The sequence below is a fragment of the Diabrotica virgifera genome, chromosome 2, assembly GCF_917563875.1.
Source record: "Diabrotica virgifera virgifera chromosome 2, PGI_DIABVI_V3a".
In the NCBI taxonomy this organism is placed as follows: Eukaryota; Metazoa; Arthropoda; class Insecta; order Coleoptera; family Chrysomelidae; genus Diabrotica; species Diabrotica virgifera.
Genome location: NC_065444.1, coordinates 32,811,361 through 32,831,785, shown reverse-complemented (window position 1 = coordinate 32,831,785; position 20,425 = coordinate 32,811,361). Strand labels below are relative to the sequence as shown.

The following is a 20,425-nucleotide window of genomic DNA, read 5'->3' as shown; positions in this document are numbered from 1 at the left end:
GGGATGTAATTGAACTTTGAAACTAAGTTTTTAATTCCAAACAACTTTTCTTAATAATAATTTTTGGTATTGTGAAATTTAAAGGTACTTTACTCTTGAGTGAAATTCATATTTTTTGACATACCTCGTATAAAATTAATAAAGAATATTTTATAAAGAATAAGTTTTTTTCGTAAAAATGATCATTAAAAAGTTATCAATATATTCCAATTTACGCCGGAATACTGTATAAGAGCACAAAAAAAATTTTGTTGAACATTTATTATTGTTGAAGCTTATTATTAAATGTATTTTAGTTAAGTTTTACAGAAAAATTTTTGATCACTTTTTATAAACATTTTTCTAGCAGGTAATTTTCGGTTTTTGTATTATTACATTTTTTTATCTTTCTTAATTTTTTCAAAAAGATAGTGTTTATTTAATTTCTAAAGTAAAATAATTTAGTGCATTTTAAAGATTACATCTTAATTAAGTTTTAAAAAAACACCTATAAAATTGTAATAAATCTGATCAAACTTAAGTAATATCGTCTTAAAGTGGTGGTAATTCTGTAAAACTACGAAGTTTTCAAAAATTACATTTTTAAGACGCCGCCGTATCCTTTAAATTAAATTTTTGATATTTTTTTGGAATGAAATCTCGTTTAGTATAATATTTAGAAGGTAATTTGTGTAAATTTGAGAGTTTTATATAAAAAAAGTTGTATTAGTTACACATTTTTAAATCATTTTTAGACAAAATTCAAGTGTCTCACTTTCCGCCCACACCATACTTATGCCCATACATTTTTTTTCTTTTTATTATAACCATAAGATAGAATATTTATTCTTCTTTCATGTTCAATTTGTAAAATTTCATTTGATCCATTAGTTAAAGAATTACATTAAAATAACTCAACCGTGCACATCGCCGACCGCTAGTTTACAGTGCGCCAATGTTTGTGAGAAGGGTGACTTTGGCGTTATAAATAAAAAATTATAAAAGCTATAGATTTAATTTTAGAAAAATATTTATATAAGGCTTTTTTGTAAAATTTCCTGAATTTTTCAATGGTCAAGTCAGTTTTTTCTAAAATTTATATTTTCGGAGTTATTTAAAAACACGTCTAATTTCGCAGTTCATTTGTTTAATAAAAAATGATGCACCCACTTCTCGAGTAGAACTTTTTGATATGTTGTTTATTAAATATTTCTTAATGAAATTATAAAAAGTTCTATCTTGTTTGATTTTTTCCGAAGTGAAAATCTATATGCACTCTCCTATTAGTTTAAAATTTTAAAAAGCTTTTTTTTAGGAACAACTCTAAGAAAAATTATGCAAGTAGACTTTTTCGCAAAGATGGAAGAATACGAAATTGTTAGTGATGGGGCCACCAAAGAGCAACTATTACTAGACCAGCTAAAAGGACTTCAACAACAATGGGAAAAAGTTAATTTTACTATTGCTAAACACAAGATATACGATATTGATATAATAATTGAACTGGACGAAATAGAAACAATAATAACAGACCACAATACGATTATACGTGACATGAAAAGCTCAGTTTTTGTTACACCACATGAAATTCAAGTCAACGATTTCATTAGTAAAATTGCAAAGGTCCAAGAAACTATAAGTAATTGGTATATTGTTCAAAATATTTTATTGAAACTTTATCCTATAGTCTCTCTTAAAGAACTTAGACAAATTATACCCAAAGAGACCGAACTTTTAGACGAAATAATTACCGTTTTTAAGCAATATCTTAGTATAATTTCAAAAGAACCAAATGTTATTAAGGTTATTGAAGATTCCGATATTGCGAAAGACATTGTCAATAGCATTGAAAACCTTGAATTAGTTTTTGTTGGGGTAGTTGGTTATCTAGATAAAATGAGAGACATTTTTCCGCGATTTTATTTCATCTCAAATGAAGAATTTATTAAAGCTATATCCAACTCTAAGGAGATGTTGATAACAGAACATTTTCTAAATAAGCTGTTTCAAAATATCCATCACTTAAAAGTGACTGACAATAAAATAGTTGCTGTCGTTGGAAACAACGGAGAAGAATTAAATTTCAGAAATATTCTAGAAGTAAATCCTACTTTAGAAGCGACTTTTAAAAAAGTAGAAGAAGAGATACGCTCAGTCTTAAAATTGGAGATTGTAGAATGTTACAAAGTCTATAAAGAATTGAATCTTAAAACTATGCTTTCAAAATATATTGAGCAAGTCATAAGAGTAGCCTTACAGTGTTATTGGACTGAGAATATAAAGATGGCGTTGTGTATTAACTCAAACAAAAATTTAGAAATATGTTTAAATAATCTAGAAACATCGTTATCGGAAAAAATAAGTTTTATAAAAGAAGATGTAGAACACCAAGTGAGATTAAAAATAAAAAACCTTATTGTGACTGATATGTATACTAAAGAAGTTATTACAAAAATCTTAAATTCTAATCAAATCAGTATTTACAACTTTGAGTGGGAAGTAAACTTTAAATACTCTCTACAGAATGACCATGTCAAAGTAATGGTTATGAACTCTTGTATGGACTACATATATGAGTATTTGGGGAGTGATAGTTATATAATAACCCCAAATACAGAGAGGTGTTTCAGAACTCTAATAAACGCATACCGGATGAACTACAGTGGGTTGCTGCAAGGGCAACCAGATGGAGGCAAATTTGAAACTGTTAAAGCTCTGGCTGGAATTTTTGGGAACTTCTTGGTGAAATTTGTCTGCAATCAGAACGTAGGAAGTGTAATATTAGAAAAATTTTTAAAAGGTATGTGAGTTATTTGCTCGTCTATATAATATAGAACAGCGATAAAGGCGTTGTAGCCCCCTGACTTCTAAAAATTTAGTGATTTGCCTCCACTATTTCCGGCCCCTTTGTTTTTTCTCTCCAATGTCTCACGCCTATTTCTGATAAGTCTTGCTTTACTACTTCCAACCATTTCTTCTTCTTCTTTTTTTGAAGATATTCTTCTTTAGCGGCGAATCGATTGAGGGTAAAATTTGATTGATCCGCGCGCATTGTATAATATTAGTTTTTATTGATGTGTGGACAGAAATAAAATCAAATTTATAATTATAGTGACTTTTTAAATAGTTTTGAAAAACCGCAGGTAGGTAATTCTAAATGTTTCACTTGGAAATACCTAATAGTTTCAATACCTATCTATTTGGAAAATGTAAACAAAATAATGTAGTTACCTATTAGTAGGCAATGCTTTAATTTACATAATCTGATTACGAACAAACTTTCTACAAATCTTCATCTCATATATCGTTTTCTTACTCTATATGTTGTTGTATTTTATTTCGACAAAAATCAAACTAATAATTTTATTAAATTCATATAAATTTATGGTGTAAACGTTTAGTTTGTGTATATTCCCACATGACGTATACAAGAGATTGGTTCAGTTTGAAATGGCGTCAACTTTCGTACGGCGCGGTAGACGTGAAGTGGGTTCAAGCCCCAAGCAAGTTATTATTTTTTTATTTTTTTTTATAGATTTTATGATTGTAAGTATATTATTATATAATTTTTGAAGATATTCTTTTTTTTGAAAGTGGTAGATAAGAAAGTTAGTTTGATTTTTAAATAAAATAAGTACAAATAACCTTTTAAGTATATTTACTTCGTTTAAATTACCTATTATATAATAGAAGAATATCTTTTTACGTGCGTACAAAGTACACACACATTCTTTTTTTTTCATTTCTTCCTCCTTCCAGGGCATTCGTATAATGTGGCCATGCCTAGCACTTTTTGCCATAATGATTAGTATTCTATATATCCTCATTATTTCTAAATGTTGTTCTGAAGCTATTTCCTTGTGGGATTTTTATAATCAACTATTTTTAATGGGAAATAAGCCACAATTTTACCAAAAAAATGATTTTATTAACGTTTCGAAGCCCAAATCGGGTTTCGTTGTCAAAATACAAAATACTACTAAAATAAACAAAAATGTTGTTGCTAACTAAAAACATTCTTCTAATAATTTATTTAATCTGACTCATTTATATTGGCAATTCAGACGTATATTATACATTTTAAAGTAGAAGACTTTAAAATGATATCGCAAATATTTATGAGTTGCGTTCCTGGGACGACTTTACTAAAAGATAGTTCATTCGATTACATGAAATCAATCCCAACTCAAGAATATCCGTCACAAAAAAAAATCATAGCATGTGATCTGTCTTTAAAACGACAACCAAATGCAACGATGACAGTAAAATCTCGCGTTAGAGATTCCATAGTAAATCACGAGGGAAAACCAAGAAAAAGACCTCGTGATATGTCGGGATAGTATCACGAGGTTTTTTTCCTGGTTTTCCCTCGTGATTTGCTATGGAATCTCTAACGCGAGAATTTTACTGTCATCGTTGCATTTGGTTGTCTTTTTAAAGGCAGATCACATGCTATGATTTTTTTGTGACGGATATTCTTGAGTTGGGATTGATTTCATGTAATCGAATGAACTATCTTTTAGTAAAGTCGTCCCAGGAACGCAACTCATAAATATTGGCGATATCATTTTAAAGTCTTCTACTTTAAAATTATAATATACGTCTGAATTGCCAATATAAATGACTCAGATTAAATAAATTATAAGAAGAATGTTTTTACTTAGCAACAACATTTTTGTTTATTTTAGTAGTATTTTGTATTTTGACAACGAAACCCGATTTGGGCTTAGAAACGTTAATAGAAAAAGTAAAGTTAATAGAAAATAAGAAAAAGTAGTGATAGCCGTAAAATATTTGCGACTACGCTATTAAGATTAGGTTTATAAATATTCATACAGAAGTAAAGACTTCGTTTGTACAATAGTATAAAAAGTTTATTAAAAAACTATTAAGTCATCCAAAATTATTCGCAAAACGTTTCCGATCTAGATTAGATCATCTTCAGTGCGTTCTGCTTAGTAGATGAAACTAGCAACCTTATAAAATTGGTAACATAGAGAAATATGGTTTACATGTGAATAGTGTGATATTTGTGGCGACTCCAAGTCGATGTTAAAAGATTAAATTTGTTAAGAGTGCTCAAAGGGCAACAGGGTTCCCTGCTCAATAAGAACTTGTGTTTCTGGCCAGTTGTTCAATGGTTGGTCTGTGTCCATTGAACTGGCAAGAACCACACGTTCTTATCTAGCAGGGAACCATGTTGCCCTTTGAGCACTCTTAACAAATTTAATCTTTTAACATCGACTTGGAGTCGCTACAAATATCACATCTAATCTGATCTGATCTGATCTAGATCGAAAACGTTTTGTGAATCCTTTTGGATGTAATAGTTTTTTAATAAACTTTTTATATCATTGTACAAACGAAGTTTTTACTTCTGTATGATTTTTAATTATGGTATACAACTTGTTCGTCCGCTATAACTTTTCCCATGCGTCACGATTCATTTTCAAACAAATTAAGTCAAAACATAAAGTGAAACGTACGCCGATGTGTGTAGTATGTAGTATACAGTACAAAATGTATACCGGGTGATGAATTGGAACACGGGCCATAGAAAACTCAATGTAAAATTCTACTTACTTACTTAGTCCTAAGCCTTTCTACCTTTAGGTGTAAGGCTACTTAAGTAGCCTTAAAATTCTAAACTGTTGAATTCCTGCTTCCCTAATTATTTTACATGAAAAGTCATAAGAAACTATTTGTAGAGAATTGAAATCTGTATTGAAAACAACTGTTAATATTGTTCTACGAACAATAATTATTCAAAATTTTGTAAAAATATAAATTTTCAGAGAAATACGCCAAAGTTACGCCACACACAGTGCAATAATGTGTATAAGATTGCATTCGGTGACAATGAATTTATTATATTAACAATTTGAACTGTCAATTTCTTTATTTTATCATTTATTGTTTAAAACCATAGAGGTATATATTAACATAGAGGAAGCCTATCTTCCGCGCTTCCTGACGACAAGATCTCAGGGACTGGTTTGCTGCATCTCCTTCTAACACATTGTATCGAGAATCTATAATGACATTCAGTGTGAATATAGGCACAGAAGAGGAGGACAACTGTAGCAGCTTTACTATGCGTAAGAGTGAAACAGCACTAATCCAAATAAAAAAGATGGTGTCGTCACTTCGCTCTGAATGACACTCTCTCTATGCTAATATTTAACTCTATGTTTAAAACACAATAAAGTTGATCAGATACCCTGAGTTAAGGAGAAAGTATTAATAATAAAGATATTTTCTTCAGTCAATAGTGTGCTCATTCTCAGTTAAATAGAAACGTGTGGCCTAACATGCCCACACATACCTACTGCGGTAAATACATTATATTCTTCAAAATTTTGGAATGTGTTTAAATCGTAGAACAATTGTAACTTCTGTTTTTAATACAGATTTCAATCCTCTACAAATAACTTCTCATGACTTTTGATGTAACATAATTAGGGAAGCAGGAATTCAACAGTTTAAAATTTTACATTGAGATTCCTATGGCCCGTTTTCCGATTCACCACCCTGTATACACATCGACGTTCGTTTCACTTTATGTTTTGACTGAATTTGTTTGAAAATGAATCGTGACGCATGGGAAAAGTTATAGCGGACGAACAATATCTTGTTAATTGCATGTAGTATTTACTACAGTTTATTACTATTTACAGGTAGCTTACTTTGTGGTTCTTGGATATGTTTCGAAAACTTTACAAACCTTCAAATGAGCGTTATGTCAGGACTATCAGAATGCCTTTTCAATATAGAACAAGCTAAGAAACGACAATTAGGAAGTTGTCTTATCGGATCTTCCAAAATCGCTTTCAGACAAACAAGTTTTATAGCTATAAGTACAACCAATCACTCATGTGGAGATTTGCCGGAAAACTTTAAGAAATACTTTAGAACTATTACCATGTTGCATCCAGACAATGACAAAATCTCAGAAATTGTCTTGTATAGTGCAGGCTTCACAGAGGCCAGTATACTTTCGAAAAAGATTTCTTGTGTTTTTATTTCCCTGCAAGATACTTTATCATCAAAAGGGAAATATTATTTTGGTTTGAGCAAATTTATGAAAATTCTACGGGAAAGTAAAAATTTAAAAATCAAACACCGTTCTATCAATGAAAACGACATTATATTTACTGTTTTGACTAATGTATTATCACGGGAAGTATCAAACGAGAACATCAAAGAGTTCCACAGCATTTTACACCATGTTTTCCCTGGCGCAATTATTATTGGTGAAAATAATTCACTGATGGAAAGACTTAAGACCATATGCGAACATTCCAATCTTTCCTGGACTCCACAATTTGGTCTCAAAACTCTTGAAGTATATGAATGTATTCAAAGTATGAGTTGTTCAGTTCTTGTTGGAAAATCTAGCAACAAAACAACAATTATTAGACTGTGCCAAACATTAACGCAAGATACTGATGGTGCAAAGTTGAACCTTAATTTCTTAGTGCCAAATTGCTATAACTATCAGATTTTATATGGTTATTCTTCAAATCCGAATGAATGGATGGACGGTCTTATTACAACGTTGTTTAGAGGTAATATTGCTCACAGTTCAACAGAAAAAACATGGACCATTTTCGATGGTGATATTAATCCGGATTGGATTGATAATATGATGTCTATTTTGAAAGAAAGAAAGTTGTTTTTAGAATCTGGGGAGATATTAGAAATGAATTACCTAGACAGAGTTATTTTTGAAACGGACAGTTTACAAAATACTACTCCGTCTTTGGTAAGTATGGTTTTATACATCCTAAAGTAGTATAGTATTTTAATGTTGTTCTGAAGCTATTTCCTTGTGGCATTTTTATAATTACGTATTTTTTATGTTATGCTATTATTTAATGTATTATTTAACTATGCTGTTACTCATCCATCTATTCCAAAATTAGACATAATTAGCTCAGTGGAAAAAATATCCCAGTGTTTACCAAATCATGAAAAAGAACAATATAGGGTACTATGTAAACTTGAATTGGAAAAATCTAATAAAATTGAACAGAACATCAGCAAAGAGGAAATGAAAGCTTTAAAAACTTTAAAAAATGATGACTCCATAACAATCCTACCATCAGATAAACGAAATGCAACTGTAATAATGGATAAAATACAATATGAGGACAAAATTACAGATCTAATTACAAATGGACCTTATACCAAATTAACGAAGGATCCAACGAAGACACTGGAAAACAAAATTTATAAAACTTTATTCAAATTTAAAAATGATCTAACGTACTATCAAAGAAAATTAATGACACCTCATTACAGTAAGACACCACATTTTTATGGAGTACCGAAAATTCATAAAGCGAATATTCCACTTAGACCCATTTGTAGTACCATCAATTCTCCTTGTAGTGAGCTCTCAAAATTTTTATTAAATATTATAAAACCATTTGCAAATAATAATGACACATTTATAAAAAATACACAACATTTTAAACAAATTAACAAATATTGAATTTAATCCAAATAATATTTTAGTAAGTTTTGACATAAACAGTTTATTTACAAATGTGCCATTAGATAAAACTTTAAACATAATTAAAACGAAGTTAGAAAATGATAATACATTGACAACTAGGACAAAACTAAATGTATCAGCTATAATGGAGTTATTGACATTATGTACTAATAATACCTATTTTCAACTAAATAATGAATTCTATAAACAAAATTTTGGTTTAGCAATGGGCTCTCCTGTATCTCCATTATTGGCTAATATATTTATGGAGGATTTCGAAACTAATATCATTTCTAAACAAAATTTAAAACCCACAGTATGGTGGAGATATGTAGATGATGTGTTTTCAATATGGCCTCATAGATCAGAATTGTTGGATACATTCCTGAATATTATAAACGATCAAGAAGAGACAATAAAATTTACAATGGAAAAGGAATACAATAACACTTTGCCTTTCCTCGATGTTTTAGTCTCAAAGAAGGATACTGGATATGAGACTCAAGTGTATAGAAAACCAACACACACCAACAGATATCTCAATTACAAATCAAATCACAATATCAACGTTAAAAAGGGAATCATTAAATCCTTATATGATAGAGCCAAAATTACTTGTTCTAACGAAAATTCATTTTTAGAAGAAAAACAATTGTTAACATCTGTTTTATTAAAAAATGATTATCCTTTATCGTTTATAAATAAGGAATTGACAAGAATAGATCGAATGGAACAGAACAACTTAGAACGGGATCCTACAACATTCACAAGAAATAATACGAGGAAAATAACCATACCATATATAAAAGGACTATCCGAGAAACTTAAAACGATAGGAAATAAATTCAACATTTCAACAACATTCAAAACAACAAACACATTGAGATATATTCTATCTAAAACTAAACCTAACAATGAACAAGAAAGAACAAAGAATTGCATTTATAGAATACCTTGTGAATGCGAACAATTTTATTTAGGTGAAACATCAAGACCATTAAACGTTAGAATAAGTGAACATCAGTCTTATATTAAAAACAGAGAATTTGATAGATCTCAGATATGTCAACACGCATGGGATAATGAACATAGAGTTCAGTGGAGAGATTCAAGTATAGTCCTGAAAGAATCAGATAGTAAAAAGAGAAAAATCAAAGAAGCGGCTCTAATTATGCTAAATGAAACCAATTGTGTCGCAAATTCCTCGGTAGAATGCAGTAGGATGTGGTTACCCATACTGAAAGAGGAAGTCAATAGAAAGAAAATACCACGATTAGTAAGTCAATAACATATCGAGTTAGTACAAATTTTATATTTTAGTATTACTTATTGTATATCTATGTAATATTAATATTATTTATAATTTAAACATATTAAAATCAGAATTTGGTATTAGTTTTTTGAAGGTAGATTAAATGTAAGACCAAATACTTACGATGTCGGGATAGTATCACGAGGTTTTTTCCTGGTTTTCCCTCGTGTTTTACTATGGAATCTCTAACGCAAGAATTTTACTGTCATCGTTGCATTTGGTTGTCTTTTTAAAGACAGATCACATGCTATGATTTTTTGCGACGGATATTCTTGAGTTGGGATTGATTTCATGTAATCGAATGAACTATCTTTTAGTAAAGTCGTCCCAGGAACGCAACTCATAAATATTGGCGATATCATTTTAAAGTCTTCTACTTTAAACTGTATAATATACGTCTGAATTGCCAATATAAATGAGTCAGATTAAATAAATTATTAGAAGAATTTTTTTACTTAGCAACATGTTTGTTTTATTTTAATAGTATTTTGTATTTTGACAACCAAACCCGATTTGGGCTTCGAAACGTTAATAAATTCATTTTTTAGTAAAATTGTGGCTTAGTATAGTATTTCTTATAGTATGTGCACCACGACCGCCAATTCATGTCATGTTGATAGATATCATGTCATCCTGTTCGATGATTAGTAATTCATAATTTTTTGCCTTACTATAGACACGGAGTTAAGGCTGTAGCATTTCTTTTCGTTTGACACCGATTTGGAAAATGCTCGACTATTTGAGTGTTAGTTGTCTACTCCTCTTCATTTGTTCAATATTGCTGTTTTTCATATTTCCTTTATTGTCTCTAATTAGTTTTCTTGCTTCTTCTCGTGATGTATAGTTTTCTTTACTTTCTGTTGTTTCGTGTTAAAGCATATTGTTTCGATTTTTCTGTCTGTTTTGTAGTTTTTCTTGGCGTTCTTCTTTATCAAACTATTTCCTTGTTGTCGTCTTGCTTGTTCCAATTATTATTTCTGGTGTCTCAGTAATTCATTTTTTCTATTTGTTGCTACAGCCTTTCTACATTATTGCTCTTGTCTACCATATTTAGATATTGTTTCATTTTCTGTACTTACATTATTTTTTTTGATTTCCTGATTTTGCGTTTTCTTGATCTTCCACTGTTCCAATGCTTCGTTCATTTTAAGTATATGTGATGATATTCTCAACCTGTTCTTTGCTCTCACTAGATAATGGTCTGTATCTCCATTTACTCCCCTGAGGCATCTTACATCCAGAACATTACTTCCATGTCTAGCATTTGGTTCCGTGTGGAGTTGGCATTAGAGAGCCAAGTCTTCTTATGAATGTTTTTATGTTGGAACATAGTAGATTTTAGAAGCATATTGGTAGCCGATATTAGCTCTACGAGCCTTTATCCATTATTGATTGAGATATCGTGGATGCTGTGTAGTTCTATTGTCGGTCTCCGGTTAGATTCTTTAGATCCTACCAATTTTGGCGTTGAAGTCTTCACAGATTATATGCATGTCTTGTTTGCTGATCCTCTCCAGCGTTCTTTCAAGTTGTTCATAGAAGATATTTCCTCTTTTTCTTATACAGGGTGTTTCATTAATAATTGTCCATATAGTAACTGGACAAACCTTAGCACAAAATACGAAGATTTAACCCAAAACACTTAGATAAAATGTGGTTCCTTACTGAGTTACAGGGTGTTTTATCTAAAAATTTAAAAACTATTTTTGTTCAGCATTTTAAAACTATTCGACGTATCCTTTTCATACTTGGCAGAAAGTGCAACTACTATACACCCTACTAAATTAGGATAAACAAAGGTTTCTAGCTACTACCAGAGGCGTACGACAGGGGATAGTGTATGGTTGACCCTTCTCAAATTCTACGCCACTGGTGGAATTACTATTTTAGTGCCATTTTTAGATTCTCCAATACTTTCTACGTAAATAATATATACTCCTCATTGGTAACGATAAAGCCATTAATTTTCGAGATATTTGAAGTTAAATATGAAACGGCACAGTTATTTTGATTAATTTATGATATAATGTACCTATGTGATTAAAATTTAAAAATGTACTGTGTATTTGTACCCAGTACTTTAAAACTATTTGGCGTATCCTTATCATACTTGGTAGAAAGTGTAGGTACTGTACACGTATACACCCTACTAAATTAAGATAAATAAATGTTTCTAGCTACTACCAGAGGCGTACGACAGGGGATAGTGTCTGGTTGACCCCTGCCAAATTCTTCGCCACATTTTTCAATACTTTTTATGTAAATAATATACTCTTAATTCGTAACGATAAAATGACTAGTTTTCGAGATATTTGAAATTAAAAATGAAGCGACACAATACATTAACCAAAATAACCGTGTCGTTTCATTTTTAACTTCAAATATCTCGAAAACTAATGACTTTATCGTTACGAATGAAGAGTATATTATTTTCATAGAAAGTATTGGAGAATCCAAAAATTGGACTAAAATAGCAATTCCGCCAGTGGCGTAGAATTTGGAAAGGGTAAACCATTTACTTTCCCCCGTCGTAGGCCTCTGGTAATAGACAGAAACGTTTGTATAACATAATTTAGTAGTTTGTACAATACCTATACTTTCTGCCAAGTATAAAAAGGATATGTCGAATAGTTTTAAAATGCTGAGCAAAAATAATTTTTAAATTTTTAGATAAAACACCCTGTAACTCAGTAAGGAACCACATTTTATTTAAGTGTTTTGGGTTAAATCTTCATATTTTGTGCTAAGGTTTCTCCAGTTACTATATGGACAATGGTTAATGAAACACCCTGTATACTGTTACTATACTCTTTGTCATATATACTGTTTTTTATTATTTTAACATCGACCTTTTTTAGGTGTCCCACTCGACAATTATTTATATAGACCAACTCATTCCAGTCTGGAAAGCAATAGTAAATTCCTGGGTTGCATCATGCACCTCAGACTGGATTCAAGGATTTCAACAGCAAATTAGTGACATGTGTTGCTGGGTAGTGCCCCCATGTCTCGAATTTTTCCAGAAGTATTGTCATCAGCTTTGTCAACTTAGTGAAATTAATTTAGTTAAAAATATGATAGCTATCACGCAACTTTTTTTAGATGATGTCTGCTCGGTAAACAAAAAAGAAGATGACTTGAAGAATCTCTCAACCTGGATTCAAGCCACAGTTATCCAGGCTGGAATCATCGGTTTAGGTGCACTGCTAGACACACCATCGAGACAAAAATTCGACGAATTTTATAAACAACTCTGGAGAGGACAAATCCAGGAACATCCATATCCAAGTTCATTTGGAAAATTAGAAGTAAGCCTTCCTCATGACGGTTTAATCACTGACTATCAATATATTTATAAACAAAGAGGTAACTGGAAAGTATATCAAGACTTACTTAAAAGTGAGAAGATAGTTGAAAATCCTTACATGTATGACTTTTTGGTACCAACTGCAGACACTATGCGCTATTCTTATATTCTAACTCTTTGTCTTAAAAACAAGCTACCAATTTTATTCATTGGGCCAAATTGCACTGGAAAAAGTATACTAATAGAAGACACATTGCGAAACAAATTTAATGGAAACAATTTTGAAGTGTCTCATCTGAATTTCAATACATATTTTGATGCACAAACAACACAAAAGTTAATTTTGTCTAGAACAAATAAAAGGAAAGAGGGAACATATTATCCCCCAAAGGGAAAGAAGTATATTATTTTTATTGATGACTTGAATTGTGTGTCTTCAGACAAATATGGCAATTTGGACTGTCTAGAACTACTACGTCAATATCTGGATCATGATCTATGGTACGATTTTAAAAATTTTAGTAAGATAGTTTTGAAAGACGCTAACTTAGTATCTGCAATGAGTTTGCTAGACTCTAATTATCCACTTAAATTAAGATTTTTAAGACATTTTTATGTATTCGGAATCAACGAATTTTCTGACGAAACAGTATCAAGAATCTTTACTAACACTATGTTACATATATGGCGGCAAAATGGTTTTCCTGGTGATATAGGTAACATTGTTAGTCAAATAGTTGATGCTACCTTCTGTATTTACAAAAAAGTTTTGATGCATTATCAACCAACTCTAACTCGCAGTTACTATCATTTCAATTTGAATGAGTTTTCAAGCGTTATAAAGGGTTGCACTCTTCTGAAAAAAGAGACGTATGATGGAAATAAAAAGATATATATTAAGCTGTGGATTCATGAAATCTTCAGAGTATTTGGAGATCGATTAACCCATCTGGAAAACAACATTTTGGAAACTGAAATAAAGAAAGTTCTTGATACACATTTTAACGAATCACTTGAAGAAATAGGCGATACGTATATCAACAAAATAGTGCTTAGTACTGTAAATGATAAAGATCATTTTAAATATGAAGAAATTACTGATTCTAAAGTGGTAATAGACTTGCTAGTAGATGAGCTGAACAAATACAATGTTAATAATATAAGAAAACTGAACATAATATTTTTTGAATATGCTTTAGAAAAGATATTTAAGATCTCTCGAATTTTATCTTTAACTCCAGGCAATTGTATATTTTTGGGATCAAATGGATTAGGTAGATCTATATTGACTAAATTAGTATCCTATGTGTATAACTACATATGTTTTCAACCTACTATTACACAAAATTTTACCATAGAACACTGGAAAAGTGAATTAAAACTTATTTTAAAAGAAGCAGGAGCTATTGAGCATAAGAGTGTGTTTATTGTGAATGAAAGAGATTTACTAGAAGAAGCTTACCTACAGTATATTGAAATGTTACTTCAAAATGGAGACATATCAGATATATTTAATATAGAAGAAAAACAGGAGATTTTAGAGCTGACTCGGTTGTCTGCCCAAGGAGGGAACCGAAATATTGATATTAGTTCTTCAGATGTTTTTCTGCACTTTAACAAGAGTTGTAAACTAAATTTGCATTTGGTTTTATGTTTTTCTGCTGACGGTAAATCACTTAGAAGAAAGCTGAGGAATTTTCCAAGCTTATTAAAGTGCCAAATAATGTTTTGGGATGATTGGCCTGACGAAGCTTTGCAACAAGTAGCAGAAATTAGAATTAGCTCAATTGAGATAATTCCTGAATATAAAAGTAAATCTTTAGATACATTTCTTTATTTTCACAGAGATTTTCAACAAATAGCGAAAACTTTAAGAACCCCACTCTATGTCTCACCATTATGCTTCATACATTTAATCAATATTTTTATAGATATTTACAATAACGAGAAGAATATTATAGAAAACAAACGAAAAAGATTTTCACAAGGTCTGGCCAAACTATCCTATGCTTCAAGCCAAATTTTAGACATGCAAAAGGTTTTGGCAGAATACAAGCCACAACTAGCAGAAATGACAGCTAAAGCTATAGAAATGACAGAACAAATAGCCCTGGAAACTATTGAAGTAGAAAAAGCTTCTGAATTAGTCAGGCAAGACGAAAAAATTGCAAGCGAACAAGCTATAGTTGCTCAAATTTTAAAATCAGAATGTGAAGCTGAGTTAGCTCAAGCTATCCCTATTCTCGAAGATGCCATTTCGGCCTTAAATACATTAAAACCATCTGATATAACTTTAGTTAAATCAATGAAAAATCCTCCTGATGCTATCAAACTTGTAATGGCAGCTGTTTGCGTCATAAAGGACGTTAAGCCTGATAGAATACCAGATCCCAGTACTGGAAGAAAAACCTACGATTATTGGGGACCGAGCAAAAGAATCCTCGGAGACATGAATTTTCTTCAGTCTCTTAAAGATTTCGATAAAGATAATATAAAAGCTGAGATCATGGTCAAAATCAGGAAGGAGTTTCTTCCTCACAAAGATTTTAAACCACACGTAGTAGCTAAAGCGTCCAGCGCGGCAGAAGGTCTTTGCAAATGGATAATTGCTATGGATATGTACGACAAGGTAGCTAAGGAAGTAGCGCCAAAGAAAGAGAAGTTAGGAAAAGCTGAGAAAGAGTATGCAGATACAATGGCTATTTTGAACGAGAAGAAAGAAGAGGTTAAAAGGATTGAGGAAAAACTGGCAGGACTTAATGCGTTATTGGAAGATGCTAACAAGAAACAAGTGAAATTACAGCTAGAAGTAGATTTTTGTAATAGAAAATTAGCGAGTGCGCAAAAGTTGATTGGTAGTTTAGGAGAAGAGCAAATCAGATGGACGAAGGCTGTAGAAAATCTAGAGAAACAGAATGTTCTTGTTTTGGGGAATATTTTGTTAACTATAGGTATTATAACTTATCTTGCACCAATTGACTTCTCTACCAGAAGTGATATTACAGATAAGTGGCGCCTTCATATATCAAACTATACCGAGTGTTCCAAAAAGTTCAATATATCAGAATCATTTTCCTCCAAATTAAAGATCGATATGAGGAAACAAGGAGATTTTCTTCGAGATGATTTTTTCCTACAGAATATTTTAATCTACGATTTTTCCAAACTCTTTTCAATCTTTATTGATCCTGATTATCATGCTAGCACCTGGATCAGAAAAATAGAACGTAGGAATAATCTTACAATTACAACATTTTCTGACGAAGAGTTTTTAACCAAATTAACTAAGTGTGTTAGATTTGGAAAGCCTCTAATGATACATCAGATCAAAAATCATATACCTGCCTATATGCACCAGTTTATTTCTAAAGATGGATACACGGAGGATGAAGAGGAGAAAAAAAACACTTTCATCTTTATAAATGGAAAACCTGTTCTGTTGGATGCTCGGTTTCGTTTATATCTTGTATGTAACATACATCAACCTAATTTTTTTCTAGAAGTATTTAATAGAGTCACTGTCATTAATTTTATTGTCACGTCTGAATATTTAAGAAAGCATTTTTTAAGGATTGTAACACAGATTGAGAAGCCTGAAACGAGAAAACTAAAAAAAGAAACGTACAAAAAAATTAACAAATTCGAAACAGAGATCACCAAAACACAAAATGAAATTCTGGAGACGCTTTGTGAATCTGAAGCTGATATTTTAGAGGACGAAGTGTCTATAAGAACCCTAGAAGAGTATAAGATTGTGTTGAAGACACTTAGAGATAAATATCAAAACGCTAGGTCTGCCGAAAAAACAATACAAGATTTCATGGACCAATATCAGACAGTAGCTACTTTTGTAGCTAATATGTACTTCTGTGTGGTTCAATTAAGATCAATTAACCATATCTATCAATTTTCATTCGATTGGTTCGATCATTTGTACTATCAGTCTATAATAAACTCAGAAAAATCGAAAATTGTGTTAAGAAAATGCGAAAACATAAACAAAAATTTTATTTACCAGCTTTATAGACAACTAAACTACTCTTTATATGAAAACGATAAGTTTGTTGTCCTTTTGTTATTAACTATTTATGTTCTAAGATATAAAAAGGAGATTACTGAAGAAGAAATTTCAGTTTTTCTCAAACAATCAAATTTTCGTACTAATAAAATTACTGGAAATATAGTAAATTGGGAAATGTTAAATGAACTGAATCATATTCCAGCATTCTTCAATTTTGTCTGTGATATTAGAATACAGTTTGGCTTATGGAAAGACTACATTTTATCAGAAGAAACCTGTAAAATACCTGAACCATGGCAGTCAAAGTTGACATCTTTTCAAAAACTTATTTTACAAAAGTATTTCAAGCCCAAAAACTTACAGCTTGGAATCAAAAATCTTATTAAAGCTGAACTAGGAAGAAAATTTGTAGAACACTTTCAGTGGACCATTGATGATATATACAATGAGTCTTACAGTCTGTCACCTATTTTACACTTACAAACAGAGAGCAATGATTTTAACGAAAATCTGTATATTCTGCTAGAAAAGAAAAAAGTAACCCACACTTTTCGTTCTTTTTGTATTAGTGACCATTCTACAAGCCCTACAGATATATTACTGGAAGAAGCACGCCAGAAAGGCTTTTGGTTGCTGTTTCAAAACTGCCACCTTAATAAAGGCTGGCTAGAAGATTTGGAGAAAAAACTTGTTCAAATGAATTACGAAAATACGAACGAAAACTTTCGTTTGTGGCTTTCAGCAGAACCAACTACAGATATACCGTTGGAATTGCTACAAAATAGCATTAAAGTTGTTTATAGTTATCCAAGCAGTTTCAAGCAAACTGTACAACATTTCATAAACAAAAAATATATTTCAGAGTATTTTAGTACAGGCTGTCCAGGAAAACAAGAAGTTTTTACCAAATTTCTTTATGGTCTTATTTGTTTTCACGGTGCTCTTATAAAGAGGAGAGTTTATGATAGGCTGTTTTGGAAACCTTGTTACAATGTAAACGAAAATGATTTAAAGATGTCGATAAGATTGCTCCAGTTATCGATCAATGAAGCTCACTTTTCCCATTCTGATATAGAAAAATCGATATTTCTAATAGGAAATTACCAGTATGGAACTCAACTAAATACTTTTTACGAATCAAATGTGTTTAATAACTTATTAAATGGATTTTTAAATCCAGAAATAATGAGAAGTAAGAACTACTTCCTGGGGAATGTCAGGGAGTATGGTTTACCAAAGAAATGTGACTATTCTGACTACTTGAAACTTGTTCGAAATCTTCCAGAATTTGACAACCATGAGATTTACGGTATTAGTGAAACCTTAGAAGCTATATATAGTAGCACTTGTACTAAAACTGTAATTCAGGTACTATCAAATACTATTTGTATTAGTGAAGTCGAACAAATTGAATACAACGACTTTAAAATAATATCTGATGTAGATCAAATGTTAGTGTCCCTACCTGAACAAATAGAGGTAACATCGTGTTCAGATTATGTTATAGAAAGCGAAGTAAAAACATATAATAGCATACGTAGGAAAATAAGAGAAACTCTTGTTTTGGTGAAACAAAGCCTCAGTGGATTAAAGCCATTAACTATTGAGTTAGAAAATATTTCACTTGAAATTTTAAGAGGAAATGTGCCAAATACATGGAAAAAATGGACTTACTTTGGGAGTAGTTCTTTATCAGAATTTATGACCAATCTAGTACTGAGAATAAATTATTTTAAAAATCTAACAGATAATAACAATTATTGGTTAGCTGCTTTTTTATATCCCAAAGCACTATTTTGCAAAATTAAGCTAGATTTTTCATTAAAATATTTAATACCAGCAGAACAGCTTAGTTTAGATTTTAGAATATTAAGGCATTGCGAGAATTTTATCGAAGGAATTAAAATAACTGGTGTGTCCGTCACAAATGCTGAGTGGGATGCTGAAGATCAATGCTTCTATGAAATTTCATCTAAGTTTTACAATTCGTTTTCTTCTATTCTACTAACACCTAATAATTGTAAATCATCTAAAATATCTAAATTCTATGAGCTTCCTTTATATCAAAGCAGCGACTTAAAACTCTTTATATATTGTGTTAAGTTGCAATTCCTGCAGAGATATAAACATTGGCTCAAACGAGGTGTTAGAATAGTGTCCCATGTATGTTTAACAGAGGCAGATTCGGCAAACAATGTTAAGATTAAAAATGTTGCTCTTGAAACTCAATACATGTAAGCTATAATTGTTTTGTATCGTGTTTTTTGTATGCTTTTATAAATATTAATTGTCATTAAAGACTGAATAATTTTAGGTTCAAGTTCTAATTTTATGGTGTCATAAACTTTTCTTACACTCCTATAACTAATATCATCATGTTTTTGCATATTATTCTACTGCTCGTTATAAACATCTCGTTTTACTAATAATTTGAATACATGTTTTAAACAATAAAACGAAACATGAAGCGAGGCAGAAACCGAGAAACAGAATAAACGGAAGAGGGAAGAACAAAATTACTGCTTTGGAGGAAGCAAAACACGAAGAACACCACAGGCAAATTAAGAAGATGAAGAGAAAGTGTTGTATTACCTACCTTAAACAATATTATAAAAGTTTGATAAAAGGTTGTGTAGTCTCTTGATTCTTCGGCTAAATTAAGTTGCCAGAATCCATGATTTGCATCAAGTTTGCTAAAGTATTTAGCCCCTCTAATCTCTGCAAGTTGTAGCTCTACTACGGGAATTGGGTGAAACTGACGTTTGGCACTTTTATTTAATCTTGACAGATCGACACAGATACGGACCCCTTTTCCTCCTTTCTTTATGTTTACTACCATTGGGGCACACCATTCGGTCGCATGATCTACAGGAACAATGACACCATTTCTCTGCATTTCTTCCAAAGCTTCCTTTACTTGGTCTCTCAATGGAACTGGAACAGTTCTTGGTACAGAAATAGCATATGGTTCAGCATTTTCCTTTATTTCAATTTTGTATTCACCCTCCATATTGCCTAGTCCTTGGAATAATGAGGAGTATTCTGCGACCCAATTTGTCTCAGTGCTTATAGAATGAATTCTTTTTACTAAATATAAGCCTTGGCATGCTTTCCTACTCAACAATGGTACATCAATCTCTTCAGAGATAAATACATTTTCTGTAATTTCCCTATTTTTATATTTTAGTTTTAATTTTACTGTACCTAGTATTTTGAATCTTTCTTGCTTTTTTGCACTAAATACTTTATTCGAAGATTCATTTAGAGGTAGTTCATTTATTACATTACTCAGCACTTGGACAGGTA

General features: G+C 31.2%; 1 protein-coding gene across 1 annotated transcript in view; it reads left to right on the top strand.

Annotated features, from left to right (window-relative positions):
- Positions 1–19,364, top strand: part of LOC114327277 (dynein axonemal heavy chain 7-like) — a 36,653-nt gene extending 17,289 nt beyond the window's left edge. Inside the window, exons 5-7 of the mRNA XM_028275833.2 lie at positions 1,295–2,779; positions 6,657–7,744; positions 12,650–19,364. Of these exons, the coding sequence (XP_028131634.1) occupies positions 1,295–2,779; positions 6,657–7,744; positions 12,650–19,357 (9,281 nt within the window). The 3' untranslated portion in view covers positions 19,358–19,364. The remainder of the gene's footprint in view (positions 1–1,294; positions 2,780–6,656; positions 7,745–12,649) is intronic.
- Positions 19,365–20,425: the final 1,061 nt, after the last annotated feature.